Below are 19,505 nucleotides of genomic sequence, written 5' to 3' on the forward strand. Positions count from 1 at the left end.
TGTTTTAAAAGTGATAGAGGTCAAAATGTAAATACATAGCGATTGTCATCCCATCTCAATTAAAAGAAGCACAGACTTAAAAGATGTTACACAGACTATGTGGTTCATCTCCCTTCAGTATTAGGAATCCCATCATCTCTATCAGGTTTCATTATCTAATTACTCCCACTAATAAGATTTTTCTAAAATTTGATTGGACTCTTATTTTTTCACAACACAAATCCATTCTTCTATGCCCTGCATTTGATAGAGAGCAATACTTGACCTTCTATGGAATGTCTTTTTAGGTATTTGAAGAATGCTGTCATAGTGGAATCCTGGACATTCTCCTGTCCAGGATGACCATACCAAGTTCCTTCAATCGTCTTTACAGGTAGTCCTCTACTTACAACAGTTCATTTAGTGACTGTTCAAAGTTACAACAGCACTGAAAAAAGCAACATGATTGTTTTCACATTTACTACCATTGTAGCATCCTGATGATCACGTGATTAAAATTCAGCCACATGGCAAGTGACTCATACGTATGACGGTTGCTGTGTCCCAGGATCATGTGATCAGCTTTTGTAACCTTCACTGAAACATAGTGTGAAATTTGTTGCTAGCAGCTTTGAGTAGGTGTATAGGACAGTCGTGACCCTACAATGGTCATCATGACCCTTCAGTCCCACATCAAGTATTGATGCTTTATTCTGTGCCAATATATCAGGCAACTGGATGGCCATGTTTGAAAAGATCTCCTTACAAAGATCTTGTAATGCTATATAATTTTAATATATAAAAAGTTTAATATCAAATTAAATGGTTTATTCAGGATTGATATAGTACAGCTTCAAAAGCGGCAACTAATTCCCTTTCCTCGTTTTCCATTCTGCATGCTATCTATTTGCAACTGCTGGAGTTGTCCTTCCTTTGAGCTATGTGATACTGCTGAAGCCGTCTTGCCAATTCTTCCACCTTCTCAATGCTGGAAAGGGAGGTGTTGCTACTGCTACTGCTGCTGCTGCTGCTGCTATAACTGGTAGGCTGGTCAGAGGTACTCTGATGGTACATAGAAGTATAGTGAGAGCCCCAAAGATCCTTGTGTGGCCTATAGTCAGAAGTCCTTGAAGACAGACAGATCTTGTCAGCACTTGAGGAAAAACTGAGCGGGAAGGTTTTGGAAGCAGCTGCCGGCACAAAAGAAGAAGATTAAGGGAGAAAGAATTGAGTGAGAACCATATAAACTGATCTGCTGGCTCTAAGCCAGAAATAACAGGACACATCATTAGCAATGCACATATTCCTCAACTTGCATCTATCTGTATGGTCACCGTTTAAAGCATGGGGGAAAAGAAAAATGTGTTACTACCGGTTCTGTGAGTGTGGCTCACAGAACCGGTAGTGGTGTGGTGGTGGTGGGTAATGTGACTGGGTAGGCGTGGCCAACTTTTTAATTTTATTTTACTTTTAAAAGCATTTTTTCGGCCGGAGAAAAAATGCTTTTAAAAGTAAAAAAAACCTCTGATGATCGTGTGGTTTAGCTGGGCATGCAGGGGGAGGGGGCAGGAATTTTTGCTACTGGTTCTCCAAACCACCTGCCACCATCGCTACCAGATCGGGCGATCCGGTCCAAACCGGGAACATTTCACCCCTGGTTCAAAGTTACAACAGCACTGAAAAAAGTGACTTACGGCTGTTTTTCATACTTGTGAGTATGACCATTGCAGCACCCCCATGGTCACATGATCAAAATTCAGACGCTTGGCAACTGGCATGTATTAGCGACGGTTGCAGCTTCCCTGGTCATGTGATCACCATTTGTAATCTTCTGACAAGCAAACTCAATGGAGAAGTCAAATTCACATAACAACCATGTGACTAATGTAACAACTGTGATTCACTTAACAATTGTGACAGGAAAGGTTGTAGAATGGGGCAAAACTCATTTAACTGTCTTGCTTTGCAACAGAAATGTTGGGCTCAATTGTGATCGTAAGATGAGGATTACCTGTAATGCAAACTATTCTATAAAGGAGAAAATAAAGGGGACAAATGAATAAATGCAGCTGAAATAAATACAGTTTAGCGACCGTTCAAAGTTACAACGGCATTGAAAAATGTGACTTATGACCATTTTTCACACTTAGACCTTTGTGGCATCCTCATGATCACATGATCAAAATTCAGATTTTTGGCAATTGATTCATATTTATGATGGTTGCAGTGTCCTGGAGTCCTCTTTTGTGACCTTCTGACAACTGATATCAATAGGGAAGCTAAACTCACTTAACAATCAGATTACTAAATTGAATACTATCTCACCCAGCAACAGAAATTTTGGCTCAATTGTGGTCTTAAGTCAAGGTCTAGATGTATGGAGCTCCTCCATCAGCAATAACTTTTTTTTTTTTTTGTTTACATTTATACCCCGCCCTTCTCCAAAGACTCAGGGCGGCTTACAGTGTATAAGGCAATAGTCTCATTCTATTTGTATATTTTTACAAAGTCAACTTATTGCCCCCCCAACAATCTGGGTCCTCATTTTACCTACCTTATAAAGGATGGAAGGCTGAGTCAACCTTGGGCCGGGCTCGAACCTGCAGTAATTTGGTTCGAGCCAACTTCTGAAAGCTATGCAGCAGTAAGCATGTTGCTATGGGCCAAAGAATGCCTGGGTGGAACTCTGCTGCCATGTATGGCAATGTGATGGATGGATATAGAAATATAGAAAAAAAGGCTTCATGGTTTTTGTTCACTTTTAAGCACTAACCAAAATGCTTCAACCATGGATGGGAAGCCAAATAGCTCTCAGATGTTAGATTTCTAACATCCATAGCTAATCGTGACGAACACTGAGAAAATTGCTCCCCAACTTTGGGTAGCCATAATTTCCCTTGAATCAATGGCCATCATTGGTTTTAATAAGATTTTTGTTAATGCATTAAGGATCAAGGTGCTACTAGTGTAAAGATTAGAATACAAGAGAATCTATGACTTGATAATCAGAACTTGTAAACTTCTTGGCAATCAACCATTTGTTTTACCTAGCAATTTCATGAAGTCTGTTTCTAAACATATCCCTATGTTTGCATTGACTTCTTGTATGAGAAGTCAGAACTGAACAAGCTTCTTGGATGAGAAGCAAAACGCTTTCAAGGAAAAAAACAAGGAAGTCCGGTTGCCTTTTGAAAAACACCTTTGGGACTATAAAAGTCAAGATTATCAGGCCTAACTTCAAATGTTCTTAAACATACTTTTTGAAAGTAACTATCATATCTCTCTTGAGTCTTAATAATAAGATTCACCGATCATGATAAAATCAATTTGAGTTCCTAAACCTATTTTTACAAAATGTACAACTATATAAGAAACATGCCATATAAAAGCTCATCCTCACAACCCTTTGAGTTTCCATAAACTGCTCAGCCCCACTTTATTCTAATCGAATGTGCTGTTTGAACTCGTTCAATATGTAGTGTCTTTGAATTTGACTTAATACAATGTGTAAACTCAGTTATTATAATGTTCCGTATAAATGTTGGCTTAGTATTACTATTTATCCTACTAATATCTTACAGAAAACTTACTGAATCTCACAAACCACCCACCCCCACTACAAATAATCATATAACACAATGAATCACAAACTAGTCCTATTTTAGTCTTCTATGATGCGCAAACACAATTCACATGGTCGCATTGTGGTTCAGTGTGTCGTGCAAATTCACAAAATTGTGGAATGATTGAAATGAGAAAACCGTGATTAAAAATGTTTTATAAACACATTGTGTTTTATTGTTGTCATGTGTTATGATTTTTATGTACAATATACAAGAAAAGACTCAAGAAAACATTGTAAAGTTAATGAAACTAAAGACCAAGGAAAATATAGTAATATAATACGAAGTCAACAAGATTATAATTTAGACAAGAGATGGATAGATTCTAATAAATGTAAGGTGCACATATTCCATCAGGATTGGAAATTTCAATACTAATTCATTCATTTCAGGATTTACTATTTAGAATTCATCTTCTGCAGTTCTACAAAACATGCAAAACTAAAAATGAATATTTATTATGAGTCATGTGCTATCATTCTGCAGCATAATAACTCTGAGTAGTTCCTAAATTAAACCATACAACTGTTAAAAATTACTTGTCTACTTCAAATGGAATACATTGCAAAAGACTGGGTTCATTCTTCATGCAAGACATAAACCATTATCCATGGTTTACGATCGTTTGATTTTGAACACTGCACTAAAGCTAATGTGGTAAGTGCATTTTGGTTTAGTTTGAAAAGTGAACACAGACATAATGGGATGACTACAACTTGTTCTAGAAACCTTGATTTAATTTTTTTTTTCTGAGATTGTGTACAAACTAAGTCATTTAGTTTGACAAGAAAAGTCGTAAAATGGGGCAAAGCTCACTTAACAAATGTCTCGCTTAGCAACAGATATGTTGGGTTCAATTGTGGTCGTAAGTTGAGGACTACTTGTACTTTGGGGTTTCTGAGCTCCTCGATCAGATCAATAACCTCGAGAGTGATGCTGGCAGGAGCATAAACCTAACATTCAGACAAGTGGGGTGCCATATGATGATATCAACTTAAAGGTCACTCATTTAATTACTGAAGAAAAGTGTCAAACTACCATAATGGTCAAGGCAAAGCCAGAATGGCATCAGATCACTGATGGGGCCAGTATTGAAATAAAAGTTTCTCATTTAACAGGGCACAAACCATTGTAACATGGACTGTGAGAAGTATGAATCAAGGAAATCTGAAATTAGTAAAATTGAAATATGGTATATTTCATTCCATGTTTTTTAAGAATAAGTGTTTTAAAAATAAACGTAAAGACCAATCAGAGTGGGATAATTAAAAAAAATATGATTATATACTAAACCATTCAAGGGATCTCCATACAAAGGAATGAATGACAATGCGATTCAAAAAGGACATCATTAGATGTGTGTTTGGCTAAAATTAAACGTAGTACATCTATATACTACTAAAACTCTTGTTCCTGTAACTTGGGCATAATGTTGCATTCCTAAAGCAAAAACGTTTGAACCAAGCTGCCTCAAATGGACTAACTGACAGAAGGTGTCCAAAATCTGGGACCCATGACTCCTGTGAAATTGAAATTTGACAATTTTATAAACATTTAATGACATAAACATAATAAAATCATAATTTATAATTTTAATTTATGATGTAACACAAAATGTCATAAAACATTTCCTATGCTGATGTTTGACTGTACTCTACGTTTAGATACATCTCTGAATGTATTCCAATTTTCCCAGTGAAGGCTGTACAGCAGAAGTTCTGCCACTGAGGCATTGGGAAATCTGGTAAGGAAATATCTCTGAACGTTAGTATAATATTTATTATATTATTATATCCATTATATTTATATCCAGAATTTTTGTGCAGTGTTTCTGATAGAATTCTGAAAAGTTATTTGGAGTTCAAGGGAGTACACAGCACCTCTCAGCAAGAGATAAGAAATATTTCCAAAACCAGTGGAGGGAAAAAATCACAACATTTCAAAGAGGCCTTTTGAACAAGTCATATGATAAGCAGTGAAACAAGGAGGATGGAAGCCTTGCGCACACTATGTGTAGACTGAGGTTAATACAGGTAGTCCTCAACTTACAACAGTTTATTTAGTGACAATTCGAGGTTACAACGCACTGAAAAAAGCGACTTACGACCATTTTTCACATGTATGACCACTGCAGCATTCCCATGGTCACATGATCAAAATTCAAATGCTTGGCAACTGACTCGTATATATGATGGTTGCAGTGTCCCAAGGTCATGTGATCACCTTTTCTGACTTTCTGAGAAACGAAGTCAAGTGGGGAAGCCAGATTCACTTAACAATCATGTTACTAACTTAACAACTTTGTGATTCACTTAACAGCCATGGCAAGGAAGGTTGTAAAATGGGGCAAAATTCATTTAACAAATGTCTTGCTTAGCAACAGAAATTGTAGGTACAGTTGAGGGCATAAGCCAAGGACTACCTGCAAGCAAGAACAAGGAAAGTTATTTCAACCAATGGAGGTATATAGTAAGAACAGAAAAACGAAAGATGTTTTTATAAAGACTGAGCCAATCACAAATTTGTGCTTAGGATACGAATATTCAAGAATAAGGTTTCTCATCTGAAACAGGCAAATGGGGTGAAAGAAAGATGGAAATACTATACTGACTTTAGGGGCATTCACTGTAAGTCAATATTTCATCAAAATAATGATGCGTGTGACATGAAAAGGGCAGAGCTTGTGTCACAGTGCAAGCTCTGTCATTTGTGTATACACATCCTCTATGGATGCCTATCACTGAAATCTTTTTCAAATAGAATTATAGACAAAATATTTGTATAATGGGATTAAATTTAAAAATCAATTCCAAGAGAAAGTGAGGTACAACCGGCTATTAATCAGGTAAAGATAAAATACCCATGGGATAATTTAAGAGGCAGAACAGAGAGTAAAGACTAGCAAAGAACATGATATACACCTCTACTAGAAAAGGGGGGTTCAAAAGATTGCTCAAATTAATGAACCATTACACTTTCCTCGCACAAGCCAAGTTTTCCTAAAATATTACAAAGAAAAAGAGCTGCAGGTAGAGAGAAATGCCAAAGGAACAATCAATTTAAAGAGAAACACAAGATCGAACAGCCAATAAAAAAGAGATAATGGAAAGGAAAAGAGTATATAGTAAGAACTATCTTTGCTTCATTGATTCCAACCTGTCCTTGGGGGTTATAAATCATGCCTGAATGTGGAATGTATTAAGGTTAATGTGTATGGCAGATATCTTTCTGACCAAGGACAGAACTTCTGAATTTACCAAGACTGCCATGGAACAGAAGAAGAACTAATCAATCAGTTCTGAATCAGATGAAACTGGCTGTTCACGAAGCAGAAAATAACATATTGTGGGCATGTTAATTGAGCAATGATGGACTAGAACAAATTATTCCATTTAGTAAGGTTTAGTGAGGAAGAGAAAAGAAACAGATAATGGCAGATGGAAATGATAAAAGGAATTATTGGAAGGTCTTTCTTGTAAGAGAATAGCCATCTTATCATTAGAACAGTAGTTGAGTTAGTTGGGTCTATGGGCATGTAGAATGAATATTTATGGTATACATCAGTGGTGGATTGCTTCCGGTTCAGTACGGTTCTATAGAACTGGTAGTAAAACTGGCGGGAGCATCCGCCCACCTGCCACAATGTCATCATGGTTGATCTGCGCATGTGCAGAAGCGCGCACGTGCGGTCCCATTGCAAACCAGTAGTAAAGGTAAGTAGAACCCACCCCTGGTATAGATACACACGAAGTAGCATCTGGACAGTCTACCTTTTGGGCTATGTAAGAATCTATAAAATAAATGGTAAAATTCCAAACATAAATATACTAAGACCAAAAAAACATCAAGTAGGTCATAGATAAAAAGACCTAATGGAGCAGTTCCACTTTAGCGACATTTGAACTTATAACCTGCCTTACTTTTTTTTTTCCTGTTTACTTTCTGTACCTGTACTTTCTTTTTTGCGATGAAAAGAGGGTGATAAGCTATTTCCTCTTCGTTTATTTCTGGGGCCAAACATCTCATCACAGACAGTTTTGGTCCATTCTTTACAACGCTCCTTTTTGCTGTTAACTCTTCCTCTGTCCTTCTTCTTCTTCTTCCAATCCCCTCCTACAGAAATAGATTTTTTCTGTCTCTCGGCATCTGGGAGTACTTTATGGATGTGCTTTGGAACCTTCACATTTGGTCTAGAATTCAAAGAAGGAAACAGAAGAAAGGTAGGTATGGTGCACCTCAAATTTCCGCCAACATTTTATTTATTTTATTTATGGAATGACAAGGAGAGAACTATAGCAGCTGGCAAAATATATTTATACCCGTCTTCTATATCTATTCTATTCATTATTATATCAATACTCCAATATATTACTGATAAGCCCCATCCTACATACTTTCCATTTATGGTTAAGTATCACATTGTAATTCACATATTATCTCTTGTATATTCATGACTGAAGAACAATACACCCTATTCTTCCCCTCCCGCTCACCGCACATCTTCAGGAGGGACACACGTAGCACAGTGATGGAACTATGGGCTACTCTCCTAGCCAGCCAGATCAGCTGAATTAAACCTCATGATCAGCAGAGTGACAAATGTTATCATCAGATCATCCTTGCATACTTCATACAGAAACTAACCTACCAGTCTTTGTTGTAACAATGCTGTCATAATTCTCCTTCCTACTGTAACATACAATCCTGTTCTAGGTCTCTTTTGTTGAAAAGATAGATATCTACAGGAGTGGAAGGGAGCATCTGATGAAACCTGTGTAGTGACATCATGATATAATTTCTGACATTCTTTAGGTGTATCAGAACAACAGGGAGAAGAGGGTTTTCACTGAGACATCACTGCACATGTGTCATGTTTTGGTCATTATGGCTTGCTGCAGATGCTGATGACAATTAGCTAAATTTTAGCAAATATATTCTCCTGACTTCACTGCAATTCAGAAAATAATTGTGGTTCATTTTGATAAAGAACTCTTCCAGGTAATAGCTTTAAAAGGATTCAATTATCAAATAGTACAATTATTTTTCAAATAAATTGGATGCCAGCCATAATACGTTAACTAGAGATGCCCTTCTGGAATATAAGATATTGCTCAATAAAATAAAACTGAAATGGAAAGGTATAGCTTTGATGGTGCAGAGCATTACATTATAGTTCCTGATAGCTCTTGAAAAATAACATAAGGCCCAGTGTCACTGCTAGAATTTCTTCCATTTCCCTATAACAAAACTCTGAATTTTAACAGGTCTTGATTACAAAGGCTTGGATGCCTCATTCTTGATTGTATTGCTACACTAAAAGTTTAATTTGCATTGGCAAATTTCATAATTTATTGTACTGAAGAACAAACTAAGCATGGACACTACTTATGTAGCCCTGAGATTTTACGAGTGGGGAGGGAATTTTCCCCCTGCTATTTCATTTCCAACAATTATCATCCTCGGTTATTTGCAACAGGCAGATGTTTTTTTTCTCAGAACCATCAAGGATTTACTTTCCAGTGCAAACAATATCCACAAAAAACAGAAGTCATTGGGCATAATGTTTATACTTTCTGAAATGAAGAATCTGTCAGAAGTATTGATAGTTTTAGTAGGAATCTGATTTAACAGATATCTGACTGTATGCATTACATGCATTTAATTTATGCAATGAAAAGCATTTATTCATGCTCACATGAGGTAATCCATCATCTTGGTCATGTTGATGTAGCAGCAGGAACAAGTGTACCTTCTATGACTAATTTTAATAAGCCCGTTTCGAACACAATGATCCTACAACAAAACATTTTTTAAAAAATTAAACTTTGATTTTTAATATAATGAGTTATAAATAATTCAAATTAAAGAAATGTGTTAAAACAGCAAGAAAAAGTGGTGAGTTGATTAACTGTAGAGCACAATGTACTGGAGCTCAATTTCTCAGAATATTTTAAAAGGCAAGTATTATTCACTAAAAATAGTTGACTATTTTTAAATAAATCTTGTTTATTATTTTTCCTTTGCACCAACAAAGAGCTGGTTATAAACAGGGAATAAATATATTTTATATACTGTACATATTTTTTAAAAAATTCAGGATTATAAATCTGAGGTACAACTATTTTCATAGATTTAATAGTATTTAATATTTCTGGAAAAGTGCAGCTAACTACAACTATTTTCATAGATTTAATAGTATTTAATATTTCTGGAAAAGTGCAGCTAAATGAAAGGCTTTGTTGCATGTAGCTTTTGAAAAAAAACCATTTAAAAATATTATGGAAAAACTATATAATTTTTAAAAATATATTTTAAATTTTTCTTGGTAATCTTTTATTTTATAAAGTTGAACACTATCTAAATTTATTACTTTCTGTCCTGAGCATTCTTAGTAACAGAAATATTACTTTGTAGTGGTTGGTTCAGTTTAGAGGAGACTAATTTATTCAACTTTCTCTTGTTTCAATATTCAGAGTGACTTAAGGCCCCATTTAGCAGATATCAACACTTTATATAATTTTAGCATAAGTTGTACTGAATATGTAATTATTATTTATTATTTATTATTTATTTATTTATTTAATCAAATTTTTATACCGCCCTATCTCCTGAAGGACTCAGTTTTTATTTTCCTCTTTTTCTTGTTTATAAATCTTATTTTTTTGTGAAGGATTTGCATTAATACAACCATGAAAAAGAGGAATTCTTCAAAATAATGTTCATGTCTTTTATAAAAGCTTTAGTCATTAATAATGATATTTTAAAAAACTACCTGGATAAAATACTAAGTTTTTTTCCTCCTCATCCTCCTTTTCATTATTTTTGGGATATAACTGAGTATTACAATAGGATCTACTTTGTCTATCTGATTAATGACTGAACTACTTAATTATCAGGAACAAGTCTTAGATGAGGAAAAAGCATATTCCTGAAGGAAAGATTCAGAAGATGCCAGGTATCAATAAAATTAGTGCTTGCGGCACTTTCTAGGTAACATATTGCAGGAATTTAAATTAAGAAAACAAAAGAAATTGTATGCTTACCATTTCATCAGTTAATTGATTGTTCCTCAGCGTTGACAACTTTAAGATCTATGTGCTTTCAGAATTCCTCAGCCAGTATCTTAGACTGCTGAGGTTGAGGTACGCTGAGTTAACAAGTCAAAAGATGAGGAAATAATTCCTACCCTGGTAGAGTGTTGAATTGGTACATTCAGCGCATTGCCATTCTAGTCAGATATGGGTTGCTCATTGACTGCTTACCTTTTTATTGTTGTATTTCAAAACTGTGTAGAGTTTATCATCTAAATCAGCTTTATTTGGTATTGCTATGACAACACCGGGGACATAATACTCTTCACCTGATGGCTTCCTTATTCTGGTGAATACGTAATCTCCAACCTGTTGAATAATAATAAATATGGGCTGGACACACCTATTTTAAATGTAACTGTCTTAAGGTTTTAATGTATGAATTTGAAGGAAGACAAGAACCCAATAAGAGTATACAAAGAAGATATATAGAAATTTTTAGTTAAAAATGTCAACCCATGCCTGACTCTTCTCTGCAGTTAAATAGCAATAGCACTTAGACTTATATACCGCTTCACAGTGCTTTACAGTCCTCACTAAGTGGTTTTACAGAGTCAGCATATTGCCCCCAACAATTTGATTTCTCATTTTACCAACCTCGGAATGATGGAAGAGTGAGTCAACCTTGAGCCAGTCAGAACTGAACTCCTGGCAGTGGGAAGAGCTAGCCTGCAATACTGCATTCTAACCACTGTACCACTATGGCTCTTAAATTCTATTCCACCCCCCAAAAACAGAACATAAATGAACCTATGCTTTATCCACTAAAAGGTAAAAATAGATATACTGTATAGCCTTTGGTGCAAGCTGAAAGGGCAGAATATGCTCAGTTGCAGCTCCATCTGATTTGTTAATTACAGTATGTTCTGAACTGGGACAGCTTAGCTACAATGATCATGTCTCAATAACTTCTTATTTTGTCTACCACAATGTACTTGATAGGATTCTACCTTTGAAGACACAGACCTCAACTAATACAAAATGCTAAAACGGCATCCACATCTATTCTCTGCATTGTACTGAGTTTATCTGCACTGAATGCTAATTCTCTTCCGAACCCATATCAAGCTGATGATACTCCCTCCCTGGTACCGTATATACCATGCCAGTCATTAAAGTGGCAGCTAGAGCACTTTCTTCAGGTGTCCTTGATGGGAAATGCACTGACATAGTTATTCTAAGACAAACAGATCTAGGTTGCAAAAATCCAGATGGCCGCTAAATGGCAGCAAATATGTTTTTTTCTGATCCTCCTAATTGCTGTCTAATGGTAGCACTAGTCTTTTGGTTATTATGGTTCTTTCACTACAAAGTTCCTTGATTTTGAAATATATTAAGCATTGTGGAAGTTCAGTCTTGTCAACTATTTGTAACATGCATCTTTACACTTCTGGTGCCTTTTGATGCTGCTACATATAATTATGTGGGTGTAATGATTTGTGATTTTTACAATTGAGTAGTTTTATGGGTTTTGTAACCTTTCATTTTCATGAGCCACCTAAGATTTTGCATAAAGATGAACGAATGAATGAATGCATGCATGCTATCAGAATGTAGAGTTTCCATCTTCATTTATAAAATATGGAAAGTAGAAATAAGCTTTATTGATTTATTAGACTATACAATGGTGGGATTCAGCCAGTTCTCACCTATTCGGGAGAACTGGTTGTTAACTTTCTAAGCAGTTCGGAGAACCAGTTGTTGGAAGAAATCTTATTTTGTTTTTTCCCACTTTACAGGGCTAATCCTGTAAGGCAGGCAGGAAGGAAACATTCTGGTGTTGTTTCCAGCCTAATCTTTATTGCCCTGCTTACAGAAACTACCTCTCTGGTTAACCCTTATTACATTGTAACAGCTAAGGCAAAGCACCCATCAATGTGAGTGATGTTGATTTGGCCACGCCCACACAGTCACATGACTACCGAGCTACACCTACCCAGCTGGTCATTAGGGCAGAGAACTGGTTGTTAAATTATTTGAATCCCATCACTGGACTATAACCTCCAGTGTAAAATGATGTTTAGAATTCTGCATGGGACCCAAACTAGTTTTGGTGTTTTTGTTTTTGAAAAAAAGAAAAAGAAAAGAATCAAGGGCCGATTTACTTTATAAACATACAATGCCAGATGTGATACATTATGTTTTCTCACAGAACATCGCACAACTCTGATACTTATCTGAAAATAAAAATGAATTTAATACGGCTCACTTCCAATTTGATACAGTGAGCTGCATCTTGCAAACAGCTATGGTTACAAATTGAAAATGAACCACATCAAATCACAGATCAAGACTGTTGATCAACACTAGCCATTAAAAAAAAATAATCTATTTAAATTTGCATGGAATTGCTGTTCCAGAAAAGCTATTTCCCTTTCAACTCTATAATAATTTTTTTCAAAAATCTGTACAGCAACCCAAACAAAAACTACTCTTAGTTCCAGGGTGAAAATTGCAATGATATCTAAAGCAATTCCTTTTCCAAGATGATCAGCAAGGCAGAGTAGATTTGATCAAGTTGATCAAGACTGCAGAATGGGAGAAAAATAGGATAAACCCCTCTCCCATCCCTCACAGCCCAAATCTTGATCCCTGTCTACTCTAAAGACATTTACCCTTTTCACATATGACTTATATAGTCACTATGATTTATTACTATAGGGAACGATTAATGAAAAAATATGTATTATACCTACATAAAAGATATCCCTTTCACTCTAAATTATGGAGAAATATTTCTTTTTAGGAAAAGTAGCTGACTTTTCTAGACCTAGAAACAGACTAAAAGAAGGACTAGGAGTGACATGATAGCAGTATTCCAATATTTGAGGGGCTGCTACAAAGAGGGGGTCAAACTATTTCCCCAAACACCAGGAAGCAAGACAAGAAATAATGGATGAAAACTAATCAAGGAGAGAACGAACCTAGAACTAAAGAAAAATTTTCTAATAGTGAGAACAATAAACCACTGGAATTGCTTGCCTTCAAAAGTTGTGGGTGCTCCATCAAAAAAAAGAGAGAGAGAGAGACTGACTAGCCACTTGTCTGGAATGGTATAGGGTTTCTTGCTTCAGCAGGGGTTGGATTAGAAGACCTCCAAGGTCCTTTCCAACTTTGTTATTCTGTTACTCTAGTCCAGGGGTGTCAAACTCAAGGCCTGTGGGCCAGATCCGGGCCTTGGAGTACTTAGATCTGGCCCAAGGGGCTGCCCTGGAAACAGTGAAGGTGCGGCCCACAGTGCCTCGGGCCGCACATGGTCCCTCCGAGCTCCATTTTCGCTGGCAGAGGGCTGCAGGAGATTGTCGCCACCGAAAACAGAGCCTTGACAAGTGATGGTGAGCTGGCCATGTCCATCCTAGCCACGCCCCCCCCACTCCCCCCCCGAGGTCAAACACAACCCTGATGTGGCCCTCAATGAAATTGAGTTTGACACCCTGCTCTAATCATTTTCACAGGAATGAGGAATTCTCTGGATCAAACTGGACTTTTAGCATGCAGCTACAGTAAACCAGCTGTTCTGATCTTGCGTTCAGAGAGAATTTCCAAATATATTCAAATAAAAAGCCATTTTCTTAAAACAGGGGTCTCCAACCTTAGCAACTTTAAGATTTGTGGACTTCAACTCCCAGAATTCTTCAGCCAGCTTTGCTGAGGAATTCTGGGAGTTGAAGTCCACAAGTCTTAAAGTTGCCAAGGTTGGAGATCACTGCCTTAAAAAAGCACTATGCAGTCTAAACCTAAACTTATCTTGAGAAATAGCATGCTACTTACTTGCAAAGGTGGACAAGGCGTTGCACCTCCAATAAACAAAATGAACTTCAAGGGGACAATCTCAGTCTGCCCATTAACAAAATCAACGAGTGCATAAAATGATGTGATGCTCCTCACCACTGTTCCTGAAACAAAAACATGGTGGAAACCCAAACAATTCAAATTGCATGCAGAACATCCAAATGGATCGTCATATTTCCTCTATTTAAAAGGAATTTAAGTAACAGAACTGAAAAAGTTCCCACCCGAAGAAAAAGCAAGAAAACTACTGTTCTTGAAGATAATCCCACATTATCAAGAAAAGATAATGTGGGATTAAACAATATGATCTGTAGTTCAGTTGATTCAATGTGATCAGTTATTTTTCTGGGTCTACCAGCAATTGGACTTTGAAGAGTGCTGAGATGAAGATTTTAAACTGTTTGTTTATTAATCAAATTTAGAAATTGTCCATCTCCGTCACAATCTGAATTGAATACAAATAATAGCCTAAAGCATTCGGTATTCCCAGGCAGTCCCCCCATCCAAATACTAACCAACCTTCACCCTGCTTAGCTTCCAAAATCAGATGAGATCAGGGCTTTCAGAGTAGCATGACTATTTAAGAAATTAAGGAGCTACACTGAGGGAGCAAGTTCTCCCTTCAACCACATTTCTGACAAAACCCAAAAGGGTTGTATGCATGTATCTATATGCATATTCCTCCATGATGGCAGAGAATCTCCTTGTTTGGAGTTGGGTGTTTTTAAATCTATATAGATACATACATTCCCTCATCTGAAATACCCCGCAACCTGTTTTCATGTTCATGCGTAACATGTGATAGATGTTTGGCTGGCCCTACTTCCAATTTCATATCCACAATTTATCAATGGCAAAAAGTTAAAAATATACCAAAACGTATTTGCGTATTAAACAAATTATACTGGACTTTTAAGACAGGGATTTTAAAACTTTTTCAGGCCCTGAAACCTGTTAGGCAAAACAATACATTTGTTCTGACCTAGGTTTTTTTAGAAAGTATACAGCACAATCTTAGTCCCTGCAAACCTCTTTTATTTATACGACTGTGATTCCCAGTCCGAAAGGCTTCTCAAACAGTCTTTCAGGGGAGAATTTACAAACACCCGTCTTATATCTCTTGGAATGCTGTCCAGAGAACTAATTGCCACACACAGGGCAAGGCCAAACTTAGCATAGAGTCAAACAGAACTTTCCCAAAGCTTTTACCGACCAGATGAACTAATTGCTTCCTGCAAAAGCTCACATCCGTTTGCTCCTCTTTTATAACTTATGGGAGGGGCCAATCATCTCCAAGCCTTACTCCCAAGTCAACCCTGTTTTCTTAATTGTTCTTGTCTTCTGGCAGCTCTGCGCATGCGCACACTGGGAACAAGTTCATGCTATTCTTCTGCCTCACTGATGTCAGACTCCAAAGACTCCAGAGGCAGCGAAGAACTACCAGATGGCCTTGGCCCCCTCTCTGCCTTCAACTCAGAGCCCTTGTCCGAGCCTTCCCAAGACTCCAGGACTGGCCCACGTTTCCCCCCCAACCTCCTCACTGTCTGAATCTGCTGCCAGCTCTGCTGGCTGCTGGCTGCTGGCTGCTGGCGGGCCACAACATTCTTGGAATCGCTGATCAAGAGGCAAAATTTTTAGCAATAGAAAACTGGCTGTGTTTGAATGTTCACTTTTTTTTCCCTTATGGAATCCCATCAACTTTGAAAAAAAGCCTGTTTTAAGTCATTCTCGCTTTTGGTAACATTATGGAAAATTGAGCTATGAATTGAAAGACAAGAACTATATTAAGATTTGGGAACCAGAGATAATCTAACTGGCAATGCCAAGCATAAAAAGGAAAGTTTTAAGGTTGGCACAACTCCCAACCTTCATAATAATATACATATTCCCACTCTTTTTCCTGCCATACATCATTTTTTGTTTCTTCAGTTCTGAAAACCACAGCTGGATATTAAGCTTTATTCAATCAAACAAAAATGTAAAACCGCTTGGATAACTTCATAAGACCTCTAAGAACACAGGAGTATTTACAACCACAATTGAGACTAGAATTTCCACTGCTAAATAATAGAAACTAATCTTTTTTTCTTTGCCACAATTATTAAGCAAATCACTGCAGTTGTTAATGTGATCGTTAAGTGACTTTGCTTGTTGGAAGCCAGCTGGGAAGGTCACAAATGGCAATCACATGACTCTGGGATGTGCAATAATTATAAATAAATAAATACATGCTGGTTGCCAGGCTCCTGGATTTCGATCACGTGACCATGGAGATGCTGCAACAGTTGTAAATTTTAATACCAGTTTCACTATAAATCACTTTTTTCCAGTGCCAATGTAACTTTGAACAATAGCTAAATGAATGATTGAAAACCAAGGACTACCTGTTTTTCTCTTATTTGAATGGGATGGCCTGTTTTCCTCTGTCCTGTATTTTTGAAATGGTTAGATTTGCTCTTTGTCTTTACTACCCACATGAGAACAAACTCTCGCATTGTGGATTTTTTAAAAATAGTTTAGACCGCAAACATATATCAAATACTTTGTTATTCATTAAAGCTGTGAGTCTGAAAAAAGTTGCCTTGGCATTAAAGAATCCACTTAAGAAAGGTAGCAGAAGTAGTGGCACATTTTGTCACATTTACAGGAAAATTTAGAACATACAGGCTGCCTTGATACACATCTTGCACTTGTGTCAAATGGAAAGCACATCTTCTGAAAGCAGGCAAATATATAACCATCCAAGCCTGTTCTTTCATCTTTACTGCTGTTGCCAATATTCTTTTTTGTGTTTAGACCTTATAGAGTTGCAGTAAACTCTGTTATGTAAACCTGGTTTCAGAAGTGTTAGTTAGCTGAATGTTGGAACACTTAGTTAAATCATCCCTGTGCTACTAATTGTAACAGAATTTACAGGTGCATACCAGATCTTGAGACTGAACTTTATAATTGTTCAAATAAAATTCTACCCAAAATATATTCCTGTAGACAATATTTACCTGGGTAATAAAATCCTGTGCATTCTGATCTTGCAATTACATTTTGGCCTTTGAGATAATCAAATATTTTTGTTTTTGGTTTCTTTGCCTGTAGTTAATAAAAATGCCTGTATTATATAGGGAACACCAGATATTTGCGCTTTCTAATATATCATAGCAGAATCAACATAAAACAAAGTACAGATATGCATAACACATTTAAGACTTAAACAGAATAAACTTAACAAAAATGTGGTCCTATACAATAACAATATTTGCAATGAATATTGAAATATTATGACTTAATAGTATAATTGTTACTGATGGTTTTTTGAACAGTACAAATTACAGCCACTGAATTCCAAAATTATGTCAATTTTTTAAAAAAGAAAAGAAAACAATACAATAGACAAATTAAATTTCTCTACTTTTCTACAGTATCAAAAAATAATAAAATGGGCTTAATAGAAAATGTGTCAATAAAGTTTTGAAAAATAAATTAGACTAAAGCTATAAAGAATCTCATTGTCTGATCATTGTATCTTCAGCAATATAAAACCAATTTAAAGGCTGAAAGTTTTTGTTCAGCCAATCTTTGGTTTATGATCATCAGTCCAAAAGAACCTAATCATTTTTTTTTCATAACATTCCAGGCACAACATTTCCAAAGTTCTTCATAGACTTAGGAATAGGCACATAAGAGATTTGCATTTTCAGTTCCTAAAGATGTCAGGTCATAAAGCTGGAAAAGAAGCTTCCAGTTTTGGCCTCAGATATGAAAGCCGGTTGGGTTGGGCCAGTCATTCTCTCTCAGGCCAACCCACATCACAGGGTTGTTGTTTTGGAGAAAATGGGAGGGCGAAGGAATATTAGGTACTGTATGTTTGCTGTTTTGAGTTACTTATGAAAATAATAAAGGTGGGATAAAAAAATGTATTTAAAAATTTATATAGTATAAAACATGTCTTCTTCCTGAGGTAAATATAAAGTACATGAAACATTTTGTATGTACTATATAAAATACAAGGTATTTTCTCTTTCTCTTTGTCTCTGTCTCTTTCCTGTTTTTGATCTCAAGACTTGGCAATTAATACTGTATATGCTTCATTTCCCCCAAATAAACTGATTTTAATTACTCAAATATATCTTTCACTGAATTTCGTTCAAAACTGAATTATATGTAATCATCTTAAGAGCTTTCAAAATCCAGATTTGTAAAGCAATACAAATCTTTCACAATAATCTATTTCTACACTATAATGGTGATAATACAGCTTCACTTACAGATGTATTTCTCCAATTCTTTAATCTATTTAATAATCCACATGAATAAAGCAATAAACAAAGAGTTAGTCACAGAAAGCCATCAATAAAAGGCATCTATTTCTCTTTGATAGATAATAAAGTTAGGGGTTCTCAAGAAAGTTATTCTCACATAAAAATATATTTTAATTATGTCACGGAAATTACCTTGGATTTATTAATATAAATGAGCGGTGATTAATGCCTGCTAGTCACCTTTTTAAATAATTATTTTTCTGAGGAAAGAGAACTTGTACGTTCATTTAGGAGGATGTAATTCAAAAAGCTAAAGGTTTTTATTTGTTCTTGAAGCAAAAATGAAATTTTGAATGCTGCCTACATTTCTGCCCTTCAGTTCTTAAGGCTTTAAAGATGCAGATTAACAGTTACTAAGGATGATGTTCTGACTCGGCTGCTAATAAAGGTTGTCTCGGGATAAGTGATTGCGCTCTGTGTTAATCACATCGTGTCTACAGCATATGTTGGCAGGTGGGGGTGGGGGTGGAGGAAAAGAGCCAGAATAAGCCTATGAATTAGGGAAACTGAGTTGGTACAAATCAAGGTCACAGCAAAATTATCATTATCTAATTTATCAATCTGATGTATCTGGAAAAAAAATCTTTAAGAAAGTTCCAGAGTTTGAGGAGGATAATTCAATTTGGGAGGCTTATCCAGGTAAAGCAAGACTGTGAGGTCCTTGCTGGTCTCTGAGCTTGGTGGTTTTCTTGCAGCTGTTTTAT

General features: G+C 36.2%; 1 protein-coding gene across 1 annotated transcript in view; it reads right to left on the minus strand.

The window, feature by feature from the left end:
• Positions 1-879: 879 nt before the first annotated feature.
• Positions 880-19,505, minus strand: part of VWA3B (von Willebrand factor A domain containing 3B) — a 133,556-nt gene continuing 114,930 nt past the window's right edge. The window contains exons 25-30 of the mRNA XM_058184758.1: positions 17,485-17,572; positions 14,465-14,589; positions 10,865-11,002; positions 9,298-9,395; positions 7,551-7,792; positions 880-1,169 (exon numbers count right to left, since the gene is read on the minus strand). Of these exons, the coding sequence (XP_058040741.1) occupies positions 883-1,169; positions 7,551-7,792; positions 9,298-9,395; positions 10,865-11,002; positions 14,465-14,589; positions 17,485-17,572 (978 nt within the window). The 3' untranslated portion in view covers positions 880-882. The remainder of the gene's footprint in view (positions 1,170-7,550; positions 7,793-9,297; positions 9,396-10,864; positions 11,003-14,464; positions 14,590-17,484; positions 17,573-19,505) is intronic.

The sequence above is a fragment of the Ahaetulla prasina genome, chromosome 5 (assembly GCF_028640845.1).
Source record: "Ahaetulla prasina isolate Xishuangbanna chromosome 5, ASM2864084v1, whole genome shotgun sequence".
Taxonomy (NCBI): Eukaryota; Metazoa; Chordata; class Lepidosauria; order Squamata; family Colubridae; genus Ahaetulla; species Ahaetulla prasina.